General features: G+C 37.2%; 1 protein-coding gene across 2 annotated transcripts in view; it reads left to right on the top strand.

Annotated features, from left to right (window-relative positions):
• LOC124616700 overlaps window positions 1–21,525 on the top strand; it is a 55,495-nt gene extending 33,970 nt beyond the window's left edge. The window contains exons 2-8 of one of the 2 annotated variants that reach the window (XM_047145042.1): window positions 784–920; window positions 2,287–2,551; window positions 5,156–5,367; window positions 5,987–6,230; window positions 10,023–10,258; window positions 20,316–20,459; window positions 20,785–21,525. In XM_047145042.1, the coding sequence (XP_047000998.1) occupies window positions 784–920; window positions 2,287–2,551; window positions 5,156–5,367; window positions 5,987–6,230; window positions 10,023–10,258; window positions 20,316–20,459; window positions 20,785–20,871 (1,325 nt within the window). In that variant the 3' untranslated portion in view covers window positions 20,872–21,525. Of the gene's footprint in view, window positions 1–783; window positions 921–2,286; window positions 2,552–5,155; window positions 5,368–5,986; window positions 6,231–7,129; window positions 7,250–10,022; window positions 10,259–20,315; window positions 20,460–20,784 lie in introns of both variants that reach the window. The other variant, XM_047145043.1, reaches the window with a different exon arrangement.
• The last annotated feature ends 1,503 nt before the right edge of the window (window positions 21,526–23,028 follow it).

Here is a 23,028-nt window from a genome sequence, read left to right as displayed (position 1 = left end):
TACTTCCTCTCTGAAAGTTAGCGTGTGTGTGTGTGTGTGTGTGTGTGTGTGTGTGTGTGTGTGTGTGTGTGTGTGTGTGTGTGTGTTTCCTTTGGTTCTAAACGAGAGCACACTACTTTTCTCTCTTTTCTAGTAAGAGCTGGTCAGTCTGTACCTTTCTGTGAAAGTGGGAAAAATAGTTGTCCAAAAAGATGATTTAGATGGTGTTTGGGAAGATATTGAAAAATCCTGCCTTATCGCATGGGAACAACTACTATGAAAGTAGTCTTTCTTACTCTAGAAAAGTGAACCACATGGACAACTTTGGAAAAAAACACTCACCCATCATCATCAAAATTATTATGCAGCTGTCTTGACTATAGTAGACTTTGATTAGGAAAGCATGCTTTGTAGTAAAAAAGCGCAATAACCAAGGTGGGATTCATATTTCTGAATCACATGCAGTCCAAACATCTTTTCACTATACTGACCAATAAACAACATTGTCCAGTTTTGGTAATAGTAACTACACCTTGCTACTTCTATTTACACCACAAACCAAGAATAAAATGATCATTTAAATGGCTTAATTCATCAGCTTCTTTTTTGTATTGAAATAAGAAAATCACATTAGGCAGTACAGGGAAGTTGTTGATGATTGATGTCTTTTTTAACAATATACATCACTGGAAATATAAATTTCTCCTCCTCCTCCTCCTTCTTCTTCTTCTTCTTCTTCTTCTTCTTCAAGAGAGTGTACTTTCAGGTAAAAATTACAGCTGATCAATAATTTTATTGTTTCAGAACTCCAGACTCCGGATAAGTTGGAATACAACTTCTACCCAGTTACTTCTGGTTCAACACAGTTCAAGGTGAAAACTCCAAATGACGCACACATTGCCTTGACAACAGGACCAGCAGAAAGTGATCCTATGTATGAGGTAAGCTGCTTAATACATTTAATGCAGAAATTTAACCCTCAACAGTTCGAGATCTTGTTCCCTGCTTCTCTCTTTTTGTAGATAGTGATCGTACAAAACATAGTGTGAGGCATAAAGGTAACTACGTACTGTGTAGTGGAGACATTGAGCAAGCACAAAATTAAAGTTTTCACTAAGCTTTCAGACAATGTTCTTCCTCAGAGATAACTGACAAAAAAATGTGGATACATACCAAGCGAGGCGTTGTTGGGCATTTACTGGTGTGATGTGTGGCTTATGAGCAGCTGCTCGACCATGAAATCAAAGTTTTCTCAACTCGCGCCTAATTGTCATAGTACCTGCATTGAATCCTGATGCAATTTGGAATTCCTGTGTTTTGTTCTGGGTAAATGTGTGCCTATTACATATTATGACCCTCTTCAACCGTTGGCAGTCTCTGTCAGTCAACAGACGAGGTCGACCTGTACACTCCACATCACATCGAAAACAGTGGACCCAGGTATGTTTAGGAGTGTGGAAATCTCGTGTAAAGACGTATGACACAAGTGACATCCAATCAACTGACCATGTTCGAAGTCCAGGAGTTCTGCAGAGCACGTCATTCTGCTCTCTCACTACTAAGGTCGCTGATGTGGAGTACCTGGCAGTAGGTGGCAGCACAGTGCACCTAATATGAAAAAGTATGTTTTTGGGGGTGTCCGGATACTTTCGATCACATATTGTATGTACATCTGCATTTTCCTACAAGTGAAAGCCCAGTTGTGTTGGTACACTGTGAAAAGCTAGGCTAAGCAATAAGTCCAGTCTACTTTGTGTACCTCTTTGCTGCTCAACACCTCGGCTATATGGTTGAGTAGTTATCTGTACACCTTCCATTTACATTCCAACCAGAACTTCCCAGTGTGATATGAAAATACAAAAGATTTAAATCTAATAAGCAATCATAAAGTGTTGAAATGAAGAACATACTATCACAATCATTGGACAGGACTCCAGCTATTTTTATAGAACCAGTGCAATGCCTACAGTTAACTAAACTGATAACCTTTTGATGTAAACTGATATAAGATAGTGTATAGAAGAGGTAAGAAAATCCATACAATGAAATGCAGCAAATTAAATGGATGACATTTATGTCCAGTTTAGTAAGGCAAATGACATTATAAATAATTCATTCAGCTTCATTGTGTGTATTTTGAGATTATGTTGGTAATCATGTTAACTCCATTATAATAACTATTACTCCATGATTCAAGCAAAATCAATCAAAGGTGAATTCCCAAATTAAATCTGGAATACACAAACTGGTATGTGATCTGACTAGCAGCATGCATTGCAATTAATATTATAAAATATTATTCCATAGATCTTCATTGGAGGATGGGGAAACACCAAGTCAATCATTCGTAAGAACAGGCAAAAGCCGGATAAGGTAGAAGTTGAAACACCAGGAATTCTCAGTGGTGACGAATTCAGAGGCTTTTGGATTCGCTGGTCAGCTGGATCAATTGCTTGTGGAAAGGAAGGTGAAGCCCACCCATTTATGTCATGGGATGATCCAGAACCTTTTGGTATTGGTTACTATGGAGTTTGTACGGGATGGGGTGCAAGTGGTTCATGGCTTCTAGAAGGTGAGTACAGAAATAATTTGGTAACTTAATCTAACAAAAGCATGATGCACTTAACTGCGTATTTGAAAGGTGCACAGTTGCATGCCAGTAGACAAAAGTTGTAAGAGAAAATCCATGTTCAGATCTGTTCATGTGATTCGAATCTTAATATTTTTGGAGAAATACCATCTTAAGAGACAGTTAAATTCTCCAATAAGCAAAGCTAATAGGCAAGGCACAGCTAATTAAAATTGCATTGTGAGCTATGCTATTAGCTCTATGAAATTTGTTGTTATGTATATAATAGCAATATTGGCTGTAGTTTGGCTGTTGTCTATGCTGGAACTGCAGAACATAATTTTCGTTAGAACCACTTTATACCCTGCTCAGCGAGTAGTACAGAAACGATGAACAGAACAGATTGTTCAGAGACTCTGCAAGTTTTGACCGTGTGTATGCTTAGAGCAAACAATTCAAAAGCTGCAGAGAAAATAAATTCAGAAATATTCTACTATCATTGATAGGTCCTACTTATCAGAAAGAAGTCAATTTTTAACTGTATGTAACATGTTTGGTCTTTGTATACTCTGTTTTATGTACCTAGCAGTTATACAGTCACCAGAGTAAATTTCATACGTTAAAGAGCAGAGGAAAAGCTGGAAAATTTAATAGCAGAAAAAACTTACAAAATGTATAATTCTTGTAATTAACTGATACAGATATTTTTCTTTTGCATGTTATGCCACATTTCATGGATCAACAACTGAGATTCTAATCACACAAGAACTGTAAATAAAATGTAACTGTAGAAAGCTCTGTACCACAGGCATTAACAATGATTTACAAATTAATTTTTTCGTGGTGGAGATCTATTCCTGCTGCTGGTCGAGTTATACTGGATTTCCTACAGTTGGCAGTCTTTTCTGCTGTAAATGTCAAAGCAATAGGAAATTATCAGTAAGAGAGTTCATGGAAGCTGTTCTAGAATAATTTTTCTGCTTTCAAAAATGTGCATAAAGGTTTTTAATGGTTTTTTCATATACCACTATGTTACATTTTTTATTGTGAATTTTATAATGGATCAGTGTTGCAAATAGTTTTTGAACTGGACTGCAGAATCTTTAGTTTGAAACACTATTAAATTTTTCATAAAAGTAAAATGAATTGGATTCACTGAAATGAAACCAACTCATTTTTGGGGATAAAGTAATGAATTAAATTTATTTCTTATACAAATCCAGTGTGGCATGGCAAGGTAAGCCATTGTCCTTCACCAACTGTTCGCCCAGTGGTGCTACTCACATATATTTTGGAAACATCAGTGACAGTGAAAGATGGTCAGGCTTGGAGATGCACTTGGACAGCCTAATGGTTAAATTGAATGCTTGCAAAAAGCACGAAATCTTGGTTAAAGTCCCGCCCTGACACAATTTTTCATCCATCATGGTGTGTTCATTTTCAAATAAAGAAACAGGTCTGCATGGAAGAAGCAAAACAAAATTTGTGTGTCACCATTTGGATCATGGTAGGGATGAGGTGAGTACACCTAGCACAAATGAATGTGGAAAACACTATAAAATATTGTGCAGCCAACAATTCTGTAAAGCTGATTTTATTCACATGTCCAGGAGGTCAATGATTCCATGTTTATTGACAATTTTTATTGATAAAGATCATTTCTCCATTAGATGCGACCATTGGTTTTAGTTGCACTCATTGACTATACATCACAGTCTGTTCTGTTGATGATGATGATGATGATGACATGAATGCTTTGATGACATAAAAGATTTCATTATTAGCACCTGAGGATGGAAATGAGATGAAGCTCTCCAAGCACTGTGTGTAAATATGGAATCAAAATGACCAGACACCTGAAAATGTCATCTAGTGATAGTAAGACTTCGAAACTCATAATTTTACAAAGATCAGTGTTAAAACATTATCACAAAGACATTATAAAAAAGTGTTTGGAGTGTGTAATCTTCTATTAAAATTGTGTTGGTAAAACATTTAGCGAGTTTGTCAAATATACCCCAAAACAAAAACAATACTAGCAAAATTAAGAAGAAAAATATTGGAATACATTATATTAATTACATATAGGATAATAGACTTATTTCCTTGCCATTAAAAATAAACAGTAGCTTACTGCCTTAATCTTGATGAACAGTGTGACGAAGCCTTAATCGTGTTTCATAGTGTAGAACAGGCTGGTGGAAAGGAACAATATTTTGAATGACATTTATACTTCAAACAGCCATAAGAACAAAACATAATTTTAGATTGATGTAGATTTATAGATAGGTTTCGTTCCTGGTGTTAGAAGTGATTTTATTGAAACATTGTATACTACAGAAATACTCGTATACCTTAAATAAAACTGAGATGAAATATAAATGTGGTACTCATAATGTGCTAAATAGTGAACAAAACCATTTGCTTCTGAAGTAAGGGAACAACAAATAGTGGAAAAGCCTTGACAACCAATTTTTGTTTCTGCAGAGCGGGAAATTATTTTAAAATACTGACCCTGTCTTCTTAAAGAGAGAATAATTTCCCTTGGCCTTAAGTAACATTCACACTAACCAGTGAAGCGTCTTAACATTTGAATTGTTTTATTAGATGGCTCGAAGGTAGATACACCTGACCGCCTGGAGTACAGATTCTTGGCGGTTTGTAAGGGTGCATTGGAGATAGAAGTTAAAGCTCCTTCAAATGCCCATGTTGCACTCACCACTGGACCTCGTGAGGCAGATCCAATGTATGAATTGATTCTGGGAGGCTGGAACAACAAAGAATCTGCTATCCGTCTCAACCGCACTAAGCCAGATAAGGTACTAAGTCCTCTAACAAAAGCACTATGTTGCCAGATTTTGAACATAATAAATGATTCTAATGAAAGTGGCAACAATTCAGTTAACTATTTAGTAAGCTGTCTAAATTACCAAATAAGTCATTCAGTACTGTTCTTTCATAAGTGAGTTCTTCATTCTCCATTACTTCTCACCTTCAAACAGTATTTGTCCAATGCAAATGCTAACCTTCTAAATTCACAATAGACCGTACTAATAATTCTGCAGTTCTTATTTCTTACAAGTTTTGCTGCCACCCCTGAGAAATTTGTTAACCAAACCAACCACTTTCTTTCTGCATATAATAAAAAATTTTCTGTTCTAGTCACTAATTTCTGTTCATGACCTACAAGTAATTACTTGCTTCTTTAACAACTTTCCCCACAGCTGTAGTATTTATACCATTGGTAGCCTCTATACTGAAGTCTGCACTCAGTATACATTAGATTTTCATTCAGAGAATTCTCAAACTAAAATAGTCTTACACTGAATTTATAAAAAATAAAAATATCAAGGCCATAACTCTAAGCAACCTGTAACACAGTAATAAGTAGGTGTCCTAAAATTACCATTGTATGTGACACTGCAAAAATTTGAAAAGGTTCATCTAGAGACTCCTGGACTGCTGCATGGTGGTGAATTTCGCCGGCTGACTATACAGTGGGACAAAGGTGTAATCCAGGCTAAGAAGGACGGCATCGTGCTGATAGAATGGCGTGATCCAGCGCCATTTGGTATCTCGCACTATGGTGTGCGAACAGCGTGGGGGGCAACTGGTCACTGGAAAGTGCGCAACTCAATTCCAGGGTCAACGGGACCCCAGCATATAGTTGCACCTCGTGCAGGTATTAGAAGAGGGTGCACAGCCACTGATGGCCAGGGATTTATCAGAAATCGACTAACATATGCTGCCTCAACAGCATGTGCTTGTGCTTGAGGTTATCAGAGAAATCTCTCATTAACAGAAAATCTTTCTTCTTTGTGTGCTGCAATTGAACTAAAATTCTGGTGTATCGGACCTTCTTGCATTTGAAAACTGGCACTCATTTTGTGATTGAATGTATTGTGGACTGAGACTGACTCAGTTTTAGATAGTTCATGTAGTCTCAATGTTTTTTCCTCTAAAACTTTAAATTCTGCAGTTCTAGCCTAATTGTTCCTCAACAGCTTTTGTGTGCTACTAGAATAGTCACACGTTACACTTGTGAATGTGGGGACAAAAAAAATATTCATGGAACAGGTAATATTTTGGACTCAGTGTAAAATGTGAATAACAGCAGTCAGACTGTCAGTACCGTGAAAGTAGAATAGCAACTAAAATGCATTTACTCTGCAACTGAATTTGTCATAGGAACATTAATGAAGTACTTACTGTTGCTTATGCATGGCTGTCATAAAAAGAGCAGATACATAATTATGAACTTGCAGGAAACATTACAGCTTAAAATAAGCTGTCACATGCATGGTTTCATTAAAAAAGTAACCTACTACTTCAGAGTTTAGAAGCAAACAAAAAAAATTTACATGCTTCATTTTAAAGTGTGATGGAGGAACAAGGTAAGTGAAATAACCTTTTTAAATGTTAACACAATACTAAAGGTGTCTGTCTTTCTCTAACATGTAACTAAAATGTTGTAGTATGTGGTATTTAATTTAATACTAAACTAAAAGTTAAAACTACAATTAAGGAAGGAGCAAACTTGGGATATCTGCAAAAGGCATCAGATTTTGCACTTTATTTCAGTAAATGTAGCAGGCTGGAATATAGGGTTACCTGCAGCAGAATTTTTTCCATCTGCCCTGTCTCCACCAAAAGGGGAAGCACACTCTTTTATACAAGCAGAGATATCTCAAGGGCTTTATGGTATGTGGAAATAACTATATGTAGGAACATTTTGTTAAAGGCCAGTGCAGAAAGCTGTGGAGGGGCAACCAAGGTTCTGAAAGCTAACAAATCTGTTAGCTCTGATATGCATCTCTATCAATTATTGTTCAGTAAAATCTTTGGATTGTAGTTTATGCTTAGATTAAAGTTTTTTTTGAAGGTTACTGCCCTTCATTGGCCAGTTGTTTGTCTACTTGTTTGTTTTTTCTTTTGTTTGAAAATTATCCTTATAAATACAAGTTCATAATCAAATAAAGAGATATTATTACAGTACTAGCAAAATAAGTTCTTGTTAATATAGAAGGAGGCAGTATCATTGAATGTGTTCAAAAGTTGAAATATGTGTAGCTTTCAGAATCAGTGGTTCTCCTAGCTGGGAGAAAAAGAAGTCTTTCTAGAACGCTGATGTGAGACTCACTTTACATTTTATGTTTTCATATAATTGCTTTTTGTTAACACTCCCACATAGACATTTCTGGTTGGTGAACTCATTCATTGAAGATCACTGTGGGTATTTTAAACTAAAATGATTAAAGGTTCCAATACAAATTAAAGCATAGAATAAAGGAAAGTCTACTACAGATTTTTACTCAACTGAATGAGTGTTAAAAGTACAAAGCACACAAATGTAAAATATTGAAATAGCATATTTAAGAGAAAAAAGAATAAAGATTTTAGTTGATATCTGCTTTATGTTCATTATAAATCTCCCGCCCGCCCCCCCCCCCCCTCCCCCTGGCCCCCTTAGTAAGAGCTTCTGGGTGGAGCAAGTCACTTGAATTTAGATGACTTTAGATCAGTATTGACTTATCTCCAGTTGCAACCAGCTTTGTATATGAAACAATACTGTGTGCAATAGCTTTGCAATACTCATTGTTAAATGCTGTTTCTTTTAGCCACTCAGTAATTTGCAGGAATAATTATCATAAATGAACATGAAGCATTGTTATAGTTTGTTAAGCAAATTTCTTATGTAATTGTTATCTGTGTGTGATTTCTGATTTAAAGAAGCATGGAATGCAAGTATGTGTTTCCTGCACTACAAGAGGCAAAGGAGATGTGTTTCCTCAGCACCATTTCTCTACCTGTGGCTGCCTGAGTGTGTGGTGGGGCATACTTGGTCCACTACTTGATATTTAGAATTCATTTATACTTGCTAGTATTAGTGCCTATTGTTTAGAGAGCCCTTAGAAATGGAAGGCAGAAAAGGCCATTTCACACAGATGGGAGTATACCAATACAGCTGAGTAGCATTAAGGTCTGGAGACTTTCTAGGTCACACTGTTCTTAACTCATTGTGCTCCTCAAAGCACATGTAAACAAATGAAGTCAGTAACTTGTTGGCATCATCTAGTGGCTAGTGGTGTCGCCTTTGGATCACGGGGTCCCGGGTTCAATTCCCAGCCGGGTTGCAGATTTTCTCTGCCTGGGGACTGGGTGTTTGTGTTTTCATCATCATCATTCATGACAGTGGCTAGATTGGACTGTGTAAAAAATTGGACTGAGTAAAAATTTGGAATTTGTATGGGTGCTGATGACCGCACAGTTGAGTGCCCCAAAAACCATTAATAATAATAATAATAATAATAATAATCATAATCATAATAATCATCATCATCATCATAATACTGGAGAATATTTGCACAAGAATGAAGATCTATGAACATCACATGACAATCAAAGGTGATACTGATATCCTGATGTTTCTTGACACTCAAAGTGTAAAGAGTACACAATTCTTTATTGCTTCCTTAAAGAAAGTTGCCATATCAAAGAATGACATAGATAGCATTGATACTGTGTCCTTTCTTTCTGATTAATAGAACCACTGATTACATGAGACTAAGGCTGCCCTGTGAAGAGGATGGTGGGTCATGCTAATGGGTTCAAATCATGTGAGCTGTTGCTCTTGCAGATACTCATCAAAAAATCTGAAAATGTGGTGTATATTATTGTTCACTTAGCACACAAGCTGCATTACATGAAATCATCTTTATATTTGTACTTGCAGATACCAACTGGCTTGTGACAGTTACAATAATGTAATTGGTCTAATGTGAAGCTCTCATTTGAGTGTATTTACAACAGGCTATTGTTAATTGAAACAAGCTTCAATAGTAAATCCATAAGGCAGTTTACATAAAATCAAATTTTTAACACAATTTTACTGCACTGTCAGTTGATATGTGTGGGTCTTCTGAAAGTATGCATAATTCATCATTTTGTTAATATAAAGACCTCAGGACATTTAAAAACAGAAATGACATTTGTAGTGACATTTCTTTGGAATTTTCTATGAGTTGCTACACTTTGAGTCAACAAAATTTTGATTATCAGTGGCATAAATTAGCTCTTTGCTTCTTATGTCAGAATAGATTCGTATTATAAGTGTGCTAACATAATTTCTGCATTCTGTTGATAAAATTAATGAAAGGGACAACACATACTGCAGTGAAACATTAGAGATATGTAAGAATTACAAATCCATTCCCTCAGCTGGGACTAACATGGAAATTACCCTCTCCGTGCTGTTGTCCCCCCCTCTCCCCCCCTCATCACCTGTTTCCCCCCTTGTTTAAAAGGATCAGCTGTGAAAAGTTTTTTGTGTAAAATATTTATCAGAAATCAATGATGAAGGGAGCAAGTAAACTACAGAATCCAACAGGACAGCTTTCTGCTTGGTCGCACAATCAGTAGTCTTACTCTTATTAATAATGTTCCAGTTATTTCATTTTTTATTTATTTTTGGCAGCTCCTCAACCTGGTTGGAGTCTTCCATCTGCTCCAAGTGGTGGTGCTGCAACTTGGGTACCTGCTAGGGCAGGTGAAGTGCCACCAGGGGCTGTTCCCGGTGGATATGACAATGAGCAGTTGTACGTTGGTCGTGCTCGTCATGAGGGTGCATTGATTCCTGGGAAAGTACATCCATCTCATGGAGTCTGCTACGTTGCCTGGGGAGGTCAAGAACATGGCAAAGAGGAATATGAAGTACGTACACATGGTTATACCATGATCAGCCGAAACATTATGACCACTGACCTACTATTGATTTAAACCCATGCAGGTGGTAGCAGCATCACCCGGCAAGGAATAGGAATGACTGCTACACACACACACACACACACACACACACACACACACACACACACACACACACATAGTCTTGGACACATGGTGAAACCAAGATGAAACTATGTCCAGACATTGTGGAGTTGGGCAGCCACCCCTCATTACAGATGTCAGAAGTCTAAGTTGGGCAGTCTGGTAAAACAGGACAGGCACTGAGCTGTGGCAGAACTAACATCAGACCTTCATGCTGAGCAGAGAACAAGTGTGTCTGAACACACCATAAACCAAACACTACTAACGATGGGCTTTTGCAGCTGACGACCCGTGTATGTGCCAGCGTTAATACCATGGCATTGACAAATATGACTGAAATGGGCACATGAGTCAGCACTGGATGTTGTTGCAGTGGCAGTGTTGCACAGCCTGATGAATCCCAATACCTTCATCATGCTGATGCTAGGGCATGAATTGTTATCTTCCCTGGGGGCAGTTCCTTGACACTGTACCATGGGATGGAGACAGGCTGGTGGTGGCTCCATTATGCTCTGAGGAACATTCACATTAGTACCCTTGGGTCCAGTGGAGCTTGTGCAGGGCACCATGATGGCCAAGGAGTATCGTCCACTGGTTGCAGACCACATACAGTCCTTCATGATGATGGTGTTTCCTGACAGCAGTAGCATTTTTCAGCAAGATAATACACCATGTCGCAAGGCCAGGACTGTGCTGAAAATGTGTTTGAGAAACACAGGGGCGAGTTCGAATTGATGTGCTGGCCTCCCAACTTGCCAGAAACACATCTGGGATGTGACTGAATGTGGTGTCAGAGCTTGTCATCATCCTCTCCAGAATTTATGGGAATTATGTGAATTATGTGTGCAGATGTGGTGCCAATTCCCTCTAGAAACCTACTAAGGTCTTATTGATTCCATGCCGTGACATGTAGCCACTGTTATCTGTGTCAAAGGTGGACATACTGAACATTGGGTAGGCAGTCATAATGTGCTGGCTGATAAATGCATGTCCACAAAAGGATTGTGTTAAGTATATACTCAGTTGCATATTCCCCCATTTTGGACTGGGAGATCAGGTTAATGACTGAAGTAACAGAAAGAAATGAGGTGTGAGTGTTGGAGGGAGGAGAGTATAAATTGAAAGAAAAAGTCCCCATCTGCTGAGGTCAGAGGTGGTAGTGTCAGATCTCAGGACAGAAGGTGAAATATACATAGAAAGTAAGATTAAAAGTAGATAAATGGCAGAGGAAACACTTTCCAAAACAAAATGTCAAACTGACACTGGAAGTTGGCCTATTGATACACACATTTGGAGCAGCAGAGTAGGGGGTAATACATTTTTATCAAACCAGCATGGCCACACCTTTAAAGTCAGAAACAGACAAAATACTAATTATTCCAGAACTACAACAAACCCAAGAAAAAAGATTTATAGAATACTTCATTGTAGTTAATTCAAATAGCTACTGTTTATTTTCTAATGATAACTTAATATTTATGTGACCACAAAAAAAGAAAGAAAATTAGAAGGAAAGAGATTTCAGAAATTTCAGTTCTTCCAATACAAATTTAAAAGCGGAAAAAATTATTACCTAGCTTTTACAACCATTAGTTCCTTCTCATGGAGTAAAGAGGGATACATTTGGGAATGTTATGGAAGCTAGAAATAGCTGTTTTCTAATTTTAAATGTGTTTATCAATGGTATTGAAGTTTTGCATCCTAAAGATAAATAACACCTAGCAATGCTGCCTTTGTGTAATTTGTTTTCTCAAGTACACTCTTATTTTAATATTGTTTACATCATGACATAGATGTTTATCATGACACAACAGTTGTTAATGTTCCATTGGCCTGGAGTCATATTTACAGTAAACATTGTACACTGTCCTGAAGTTAACAGGAATGTTCAGTCCTTGAAGTTAGATATTAAGGTACACTCCTAAAAACTATCAAAAGTGTACAGACAAATAGTTTATATTTCAAACAAAATAGAGGAAACTAATAAGCACAGCAAAAACTTAATCATAACAAGCAAAAAATGTGTTTCACTACTGATTACTCCATGCTGTAAATGGGTCTTAAAATTATACATATAATAAAACATATATAGTCTATAATAAATTGAACACATAGGCATTAGAAATTGAAGATAATAGCAAGTAATTTCAATATTATCTATATTACTAAATGATAAAGCAGCCACCTGCTCACTCCAGTATCAGTACAATCTGACATCTGTACATATTCTATACAACAAATTTGATCTTTGTAAATAAGTGTTATAAAATGATATTTCTGTTTACATGTGGCTACATATTACCCCAAGAATTATCATACACACCTAATTACATTGAACATTCACATGTTTTGTGACAATGTATTTATTACTTTATGAAAAGTTTAAAATATTCTTGAGTTACTCCATGTTCATGAGGAGTACTATTTCACTTGAGCTCTGTGGAAGGTAGATAATTGTATTCGTTTTCCTTGGAAAATATTTGTGTATTTTTGTTTTTCTGATATGTTCTACATTCTGGAGGATCTCCTCATCATGGATTTATTTGGAATGTAAAGTACATCTAATCTTATCTCCCATTCCAGATGCAGATTGCCTATCTAATGGATTTAATTTTTCAGTTTTTCCGATAATTATTGACTGAACTCAAATTTAAAACAGTCATAATCTACTCATTAATGGGTATAATCTTCTGTTAGTTTTAGCAAAAAAAGTTGTCTATTTAAGATGGAAACTGTGTATTAGTTTTGAGGCAGTGTAACTCGTGGTGTGCAAATTATGCGTACTACATCAACCCAATATTTTAGAATGGAAGCACTTAGCAACTTCCAACAAATTTTACACATAATTTAAAACCTTTACAGAACTTTCTCACTGACACCTCATGAAATAATGAAAGGAAAATACGTTTCCTTACTACATTTTTTCTGTTCATGCAAAAACATTTAAGCACCGTGTATGGGATTTGAATTTATTATTTTCTTACCAGGAATTTTATTCACAATACATTTTACAAATATATGGTATCTGGAAAGTAACTAGGTATTGAAAATGGGCAGATAAATTCTACATTTACAATGTTAATTTATTGAAGTTAATATCATGCTTACAGTGTTCCTTAAGAATGTGGATGCTTACTTTTAATTCAATGTAGGAATCGCCAGTGGCTGGGTATGGAATCCAGTCATCTGGAGGAAATTGCATGGGATGTTGCTGATAATGTCCTGAATCCATGCTTCCAATTCTTTCAGAGTGCAAGGATTCATCCAGTGCACATCACATTTTGCCCAGCCCCATAAAACAAGCCATATGATGTCAGGTCTGGACATGGTGCAGATCACTCATGAGGTCCACGTCTTCCCAACCAACATCATGAAAACTGTCATCCAGTCATATGTACACTGACATTTGCAAAGTGAGGTGCTTGCTATCTTGCATAAGAATAATGTCTTTGATTTTATCCCATATGCTTGCTCTGCATTCATGGTGTCCTGTAGGATAAATGGCCTGATGACATTTGTGGCAGTCATTCCACACCACACAGCCACTGTTGAGCAAGACTGCATGTTCTCCACCATAACACCAGTGTTCTCTTCCACATAATAATGGCAGTTGTGTTCATTTATAAAACCTCCCATATTGAATAAAGTCTTGTTACTGAGGTTCAAATGGTTCTGAGCACTATGGAACTTAACATCTCTTGTTACTCCAGAGGACATTATTAAACAGTTGAGGCCAATCTTCGTACCACCCCAACATAGATTCCTTATACTCCATTGCGTCATCTGTCTTCTGGTGCCAGCTGTTGAACTTGAGAGGTTTCCACTTTCGATAATTCAGTTCATTATGCAAGATCTGACATATCGCATTTTTTGTGAGTCCACTTTCACGTGCCGCCTGGTGTGATGATTTTTTTAAGGGCTGTATATAAACACTCCCTGCACAGTTGCCACTGGCTAACCAGCTATTCTTGCATCTTCACTAAGCCTAACATTCTGTGACAGTTCTGTACTGCCTCTGGGCGAATTGTGGCATTCACTCCATTTGTAGTATGATAGAATGTCATTTTGTCTGCACCAGAATGATGGAATTCTACACTTCATAATGTGTAGCACTCTGTGCTTGCTGTTGGACAGTCAAGTGATCAGGCATCTTTTCAATTGCTGTGCACAGTTCCTCTCACAGCAATCGTATGTGCTGTGTACTGCAGAAAATGTAAAAAGTGCTCACTGAGGGAGGAGGGGAGGGGAAAGAAGAGAGGAAGAGGAGGGAGCAGGGCAGATTGAGCACAAAGAGATTGTGGTGTGAAAGTATGGTCTGGTAGCCAGATGTTTGCAACTGTGTCGCTGGCAGTATGGCAATATGACCTCGAAGCCAACTGATGCATGCCCCCACCATGACTGCAGAAATCCAAACCTTATTCAGTGACATATATGTACATACAATTTCCATTAGGATCCTTTTTCTGTCTCCCTTTCTTCTTTTTGACCCTTATCTCAGCTTTGGTGACCTTTTGTAGGTCATGGGGTTTTCTTCCCGTGGGTTTTGTGTGGTAGTCTCTCTCTGATCCACAGTCACATACACCTGTCTGTCCAAGGAAAAAGGTACTGATAACCTAGTAGTTTTGTCCCTTTAATCAACCAACCAACCATTATAATCACACCAATATCATAACTTCTACAGCTATTTTATAATATCTAGCTACTTTCCATACATTGTTTAGTTCCTACATACACCACTGAATGTACCTGCAAAATTATGCAGTTCAGGAAAGTAGTAGTGTCCACTTTAGTTTTTCTGTTGTAAAATTTTTTAACTGCCTACTGGTTACAATGAAATGGTGATTTCTAAACTAACTAAATAACTTTACATTATAAAATTTGTAATGTAGAGTTACAGCAACTTAAAGCAAATGCCAATAACTATGGGTACTTACCAGATAATTTGTCGAATTTTATGGAAAACTAATGAATATGTTTTTAAAAACACTACTGCATACCATGATAGCCGAAATGCCCACTTGTGGGTGTTAGGGACCAGGTTGACTACCATGGGTTTAGAAGATATGAAGTCATAAACATTGACTTGTGTGAAAAACTGTAACATAGTAACTCATTTGTAAAGTGATCAGACATGTAAGGATGTTTTATACACAGAACTTGTATTCTTTAAAGAACTGGGGGTAGGGGTTGCTGTTAGTTCTGTAACTGTAGAAGAAGAGTTAAGAGGTAATGTGGAAGCTACCAGCAAGTGACACAACTCGTAGTTCATGAAAGGATCAAATGAAACTAAAATACAGAAACTAAAGTGTCTTAGCATTAATTATCCAATCTACCCATCTAAACTCCAGTATTCTTTCTTCTGTAGCACCACATTCAAAAGCTTCTCTCCTTATCATGTCTTTATAATTTATTTCCCCCATTTTAGTTCCATATAAGATTACACTAAAGATGAAAACTTTCAGTATCTTCCAAATGCATCAATTTGTTAGATGTTAAAATATTTGTTTCTCAGAAATGCTTTCTTGCTATTGCCAGTCTTTGCCATTTGTACTTAACCATCATTAGTTAATTTGCTGCCCAAATAGCAACACTCAGTGACTGTAGTGCCTCGTTGATGTTCTTTTATTAGTCATTTTGGCTGTTGGGTTACTGAGATAGTCTTGTAGAGGTCTTTGGTAAGCACAGGGGGTGGTTGTGAAACATGAAGACTCACTCGACATACGTTTCCTGGGTATGGTACCACGCCATATTGTATAAAACTACTGCTGATGAAAAACCAAAGTTTCCGTCACGGTTGCCGTGGCCTCCTCCTAGGTCTACTGGTGTGTTCTAGCTATGCAGTAGACCCAGAAGGCCGCTGCAACTGTAGCCAAAATGTTGGGTTTTCTCCAGCAGTAGTTTTATACAATAATGACATGGTACCATACCCAGAAAACTTTTATGTCGACTGACTCTGGCCGCAGAAGCCTACACAATTAAATGAAGACTCTCATTTATGAAGGAGAGCAGAGTCATGATTTAAGCAGTTATGCCTAATGATAAATTTCTATAGTCTGAAAACAGTTAATCATCTCATCAAAGAAAGGTGACAAATGTTTGTCGAGAGATTTTATGAAGACAGATAGAGCTGAAGTGGAAAAGTGTGAAGATGGGGGGGAGGAACCAGGAAAGTTTGACATAGAAGGTGAGCTGTTTTGAGAAATAAAATTACCATTGATTAACAGTCTGGATAAGAAAGACACTGTTATTGAAGATGTGTCAAACAAAATGTTGAAGGGTAAAAATTCTTCTATTTTGCCGTAACTCACTCAACAACTTCTAACATTAAATTTAAGCAATTCTAGGTAGTCTTCAGCAAACTGTTCGGCAGATGACTTCTGAAGTTCCAGAGAGAGTTATCAAATAGACCAAAAAGATATCCCACAAAACATTAATAAATACCTTCTCTGAAAAATGCCTGGAACAGATAGGTGGTCTGTTCAAAAAATTCCATGACTTTCATAATTTCGCACTCATGGTGTGTTTGAGTGAAATGCAGTTGGCATCCCTGCACATGCCCAAGTTTAGTGTTCAGAGTTTTATCAAGTAGAATGCTATGTCACACAGTTTGTGAATTCAGAGGTGGCAGAGTTAAAGAAGCAATGTGTCTGGATGAATTTTTGCATGAAACCAAAGAAAACCTTTACAGAGATGCAACAAATGATGCAAGAAGCCTATGGCAATGAGTGCTTAAACTGTACTAGGTGTGACGACTGGCTCATGCAGTTTAAAAATGGCCAGACAGAAGTTAAAGATCACTCTCATTCATGTCAGGAACGTCAACAAAACTGTGCATGCAAATTGATGGTTGACTGACTGACAGATTGCAGAAGAATGTAACATCTTAGTTATATCCTGTCATGAAATCCTGACATGGCATCTTGGAATGTATTGTGTTGCCGCCAAGTTAGCCCATGGCTCATGGGTGTACAGTTATGATGTTGAGACGAAGATTCAATCTTCACAGTGGATCAAGAAAGGTTCTCAAAGACCAGAGAAAGCTTATCAGGTCAGGTCAAATCTCAAAACCAGACTGATAGTTTTCTTTGATTTTGAAAGATTAATTCATCATGAACTCGCGCCACAGGGATAAACTGCTACTTGATGGTACTATCGTGTTGCAACACCCATGAGAAAATGCGAGAAGCAAACGGCCTGGTATGTGGTGAGACAATTCATGGTTCTTGCATCTCAGTAATGTACCTGCACGTTCATCCCTGCTGGTGTGTGACTATTGTACAAAAAACAAAATCACTGTGCTGCCTCATCCTTGGCACTCCAGACCTGGCCCTTGTGGACTTTTTTTTCCCTCAAAGTTGAAAACCCCATTGAAAGTATAGAGATTTGCAACTTAAGATGAGATAAAACAAAATTTACAAATGGTGCTTCATGTGATCCAGTAAGTGGCATATAAAGACTGTTACCAGAAGTGGAAATGGCATTGGGAGTGGTGTATGAATTGTGTAGGAGAATATTTCAAAGGATACCATGCATAATAAGTAAAAGGTAAGCTTAGAAAAATTTTGTGGACAAAGTTCTGGAATTTTTCGAAAAGACCTCACACTTAGGAACCCCTCATGATGGAAATGTAGTGTGTCTAATGGCAACAAATAGATTTGACATGTTTGAGGATGTCCACATTGAAACTGGTATAAGTGACCTTGACACGGTTTTGTCAACAATGATTAGCAAAGGATAAAGGACAACTACAGCATGCAGAAATATGTTTAAGTTCAGTAAACTAGGTAAAAAATCAAGTAACTTGAAACTTTTAGCACAGGACTGGGGCATGTACAGGAACTATGGTTGAAGTTTAAAAGAGTAGTTGACCATGCACAGGATAGATATGTACCCAGTAGAACAGTTCATAAAGGGAGGGAACCTCCATGGTATACAGTCAGTGTAGAGAAACTTCTAAAGAAACAGAGATTACTGCATGGTATGTGTAAAACAAAGTGTAGGGCTATAGATAAAGATCTTGAATGAAATTCATTTGGCTGTCAAGAGAGCACTGTGCAATGCCTTCACTTACTACTGTAGCAGAATATTCTCAAATGGTATTTTACAAAACCCAAAGAAATTCTGGTCATATGCAAAGGCTGTTAGTGGCACAAAAGTCAATGTACAGTCCCTAGCGAATCAGACATGAATGGAAATTGAGGGCAGCAAAGTAAAAGCTCAAATGCTCAACTCCATTTTCAAATGTTGGTTTGCAAAGTAAAATCGAAGAGAACTGCCCTGATTCAATCCTCATACCACTGAAATGATGAATGAAATAGTTATTAGTGTCAGTGGTGCTGAAAAACAACTGAAATAATTAAAAATGAACAATGCTCCATGGTCCGATGGAATCCCAGTCGGATTCTATAGAGAAATGTGCAGCTGAGTTAGCCACTCTGCTCACTATAATCTATCATAGATCCCTCAAACAAAAAACTGAGCTCAGTTCATGGGGAAAAGCACAAGTCACACCTGCCTACAAGAAGGGTAGTAGAAGTGACCAAGAAAACTACTGTCCAGTATTCTTGACATCACTTGTAAACGTCAATAGAATATATTCTGAGCACAAACATAATGAGGTATCTTGAACAGAGCAGCCTCCTTAATGACAACCAGCATGGATTCCAATAACATCATTCGTATGAAACCCAATTTGCACTTTTCTCGTGTTATGTAGTGAAAGCTTTGGATCAAGTCAGTTGGGTAGATGCAGAGTTTCTTGAGCTTCAAAAAGCGTTTCACTCGGTACCAACCTATGCTTAGTGTCAAAAGTATGACCATATAGATATTAAGTGAAATTTTCAACTGGATTGAGAACTTTTTGGTAGGGAGGATGCAGAATGTTCTCTTGGATGGAGAGTCATCAATAGATGTTGAAGTAACTTTTGGGGTGCCTCAGAGACCTTTGCTATCCATGTTATATATTCATGGCCTTGCAGACCATGTTAATAGTAACCTCAGTCTTTATACAGATGATGTAGTTATCTATAATGAAGTACTGTGTGAAAGAAGCTGCAAAAATATTCAGTCACATCTTGATAAGATGTCAAAGTGGTGCAAAGATTGGCAACTTGCTTTAAAATGTAAAATTGTGCACTTCACTAAACTAATACATGTAGTATCCTATGACTATAATATCAATGATTCACTGTCGAAATCGTCCAACTCGTACAAGTATCTAGGTATAACACTTTGTAGGGATATGAAATGGAATGATGGCATAGGTTCAGTCGTGGGTAAAGCAGGTAGTAGGCTGCAGTTTATTGGTAGAATACTGGAGAAGTGCAATCAGTCTACAACGGAGATTGCTTACAAATCAATTCTGTGACAGGTTCTTCAATATTACTCTTGTCTGGGACCTGTACCCAATAGGACTATCACGGGATATTGAATGTATACAGAGAAGGGCAGCGTTAGTGATCACATGTTTCTTTTATCCATGGGAATGTGTCACAGAGATCCTGAAGGAACCAAACTGGAAGACACTTGAACATAGACATAAACTATTCTGAAAAAGTCTGTTAACAAAGTTTCAAAAACTGGCTTTAAATGATGACTAGGAATATACAACAATCATGGGATGGGAAGAAACCCTAACAATGGTATAATGGTACGTACCCTCTGCCAGGCATCTCACAGTGCTTTGTAGAGTGTATATGTAGATACACCATTTCTCCGATACAATAAGGACAATTAATTGCAAAGTCTCACATTATTATGTTGTAGTCTCATTTTTATACAAAAAATTCTGTTAAACAATGAAATTTAAAGCCTAATATAACATGGTGATTAAGAATCCATACTGCATTTGCTCTGAAGGAAGACAAAAAGAAGTAAAAGATATAATCAAATTTTTTGTAACTTATCCTCATTGCATTAACGTGATCTGAACCTTGTTGTGCAGGTACTGTGTGGGTGTGAGGCTGCGTGGGTGCCAGCTGCCCAGGGCCAAGTTCCTGCGGGTGCCTTGCCTTCTGGAGAAACTGAAGATGGTGAGCCACTCTTTACAGGGAGAGCACAACATGAAGGAGCTATGTGTGTTGGAAAGGTATGTTGGAAGTGGCAATGAAAAAGTCTTAAGTTTGCAATCTGAAGTTGTAAACACAAACGTGTGTTTACAATTGTCAGTGTTTATCTTTAATTAGCATGCACAGTACAGTTAGAAATTTGTTGTTATCAAACTGTAAAAAATGTGAAGCTTGTTTTCAAACAAAATAAATATAAAATTAAATTCTATACTGGTTGAATCATCGGAAAAACAAAAATTCATGGGGCTTATACCTTTACATAAAATGCGTATCAGTTTGAAAAGTGGTAGTGTTCCTAAAGTACTGATACATTTGTTAACTGCTTTAAATGTTTGTGTGTTGCAGGTCCAAGGAAGTCATACAGTCTGTTACATTCCGTATGGAGGTCAGGAGATAGCATACCCAGAATATGAAGTTCTCGTTGCCAAGTGAAAGACTTCCTTTTGACAGCATCTTTATAGTGCCACAGTTGTGCCTTTTGCCATAGGCTGCATTTAAAATGTTAAATGGAATACTATAATGCTTAACATGTGTATTGACATAAATTTGTGCCTCTGGTGCTTCTACAGCACACTGCAGATATTATTATTTAAATTATGACTGGTTAAAATGTATGCTAAATAAAGGCATTATGCTGTCAAGATTGATTGAAATTAATTATAAATATTTGTTGTCCAATTCTTTTTATATTAGGGTAGTTTGATAGAGGAAAGCTATAAGTTATATTTCAGAAATGATGACCTATTGTCTGCTTCAAAACAGAAACATGAACTTTTAGACTGTCTATGTAGTAAAGGAACCACAGATGTAACCTTAATTCTATTTTCTTAAAGTAACAATGTGCTGTACATAGCAAACATATGCATTACAGTTGTCAAATTGGTTATTGGACTCTTAAACAGCTGTTCACTTGATGTCAAGGATGCTAACAAATTATGCTAATGAATTGCTTCTATTTTGATAGATCCTTCTACATTTGTATTACAATGAGCACAATAGCAATAATTATGTTTAGCAAAGATCTGGAGAAAGTGGAGCTATCATTGTGTAAGCTATATAGTTCAATAAAATTGTACTGTCTTTAAATGATACTGTGTTATTTGGCTAAATTATCTTTACAAACAAAATCATACCTCAGAATGGATAGTGTCAGATTTAAAATATGGGTACCCACTAAACTCTAATATGATCAATTTTTTGTTTTGTTCTGAAATATAACGTGTGTGCGGCTGGCAAAATTACTCCTATAGCTCGCGTCATGTTGGAAGGTGGGCCTGTTTTCAGCAGTTCTGCACAGCCCCACCATCAACTGCTAATAGTAAGATTAATTCTCTTTCTGCACGGCTAGCCGTGAGTTACAAACTGGAGCGCGAGTATCTCTCTCCCACGTGCTGTGATGTTGCTGCATTTTGCGACAATGCAGTCTCTTTCAAAGAATGACCGAATTATTCACTCAGATGTTGATGTTAATTTCTTGTAGCAGTATAGATGTGAATGAATGTATATCTGTAAACGTTTTAGAGTGATTTTTAAATGAAAATGTCATGTGACGGCAATAAACATGAAGTTCCTTACAATTAAACTTTAATTAAGTTGCGTGCCTATAGAGTATAGTCTTAGTCGTGTGACTGGTTTCATGATTTCCTGTCAGAAAGGTCACTGTAAGTGGTAATTGATGGAAAATCGAGTAAGGGAGAAGTGATATCTGGCATTTGCAAGGATGCGTTGCAGCTGCTCCTCTGTTTCTGATCTAGTAAAGGATTTAAGAGACAATCTGAGCACCCCTCTTAGACTGTTTGCAAATGATGCTGTGGTTTACACTCTTATAAAGTCATCAGAGATTAAAACACATTAGAAAACAACTTAGACAAGTTATCTATGTGGTGAGAAAAGTGGCAACTGACTCTAAACAATGAAAATTCTAAAGTCATCCACATGATTAGTAAAAGAAATCCACTAAATTCGGTTTACAGGACAAAATACACAATTATAAAGGCTGTAAATTCAACAAAACACAATTACGAATAACTTAAAATGCAATTATCATATGGATAATGTTGCATGGAAAGCAAACCAAAGACTGCCATTTATTGGTAGAACACTTAGAAAATGTAACAGGTTTACTAAAGAGACTATTTACACTACGCTTTTCCGTCCTCGTCTGGAGTATTGATGTCAATTGTGGGATGCACGGCAGATAGAACTGATCGAAAAAGTTCAAAGAAGGGCAGCTTGTTTTGTATTTTCATGAAACAGGGAAGATACTTCCTGGGATATGATATGCGAATTGAGGTGGCAACTGAGGAAAAAGTGTTTTTCATTGTGGCAGGATCTTCCCATGAAATTTCAGTCACCAACTTTCTCCTCAGATTGTGAAAATACCGTTTGTATTTGCTGCGCACTGTTCGACAGGGAAACGGTAGAGAAATAGCTTGAATGTGGTTCTATGAACGCTCTGCTAGGCACTTAATTGTGAATTGCAGAGTAATCATGTAGATGTACATGCTTCACAAGCAGTCAAGGACTTTAATGTCCGATATTTATAATTTCTTCAAATGTGAAGCTGAAAGTGACACTTCTATTTTTGAC

This window comes from Schistocerca americana, chromosome 5 (assembly GCF_021461395.2).
Source record: "Schistocerca americana isolate TAMUIC-IGC-003095 chromosome 5, iqSchAmer2.1, whole genome shotgun sequence".
Classification (NCBI taxonomy): Eukaryota; Metazoa; Arthropoda; class Insecta; order Orthoptera; family Acrididae; genus Schistocerca; species Schistocerca americana.
Note: the sequence above shows the minus strand (reverse complement) of the source record. Positions and strands in the feature narration are given on the sequence as shown.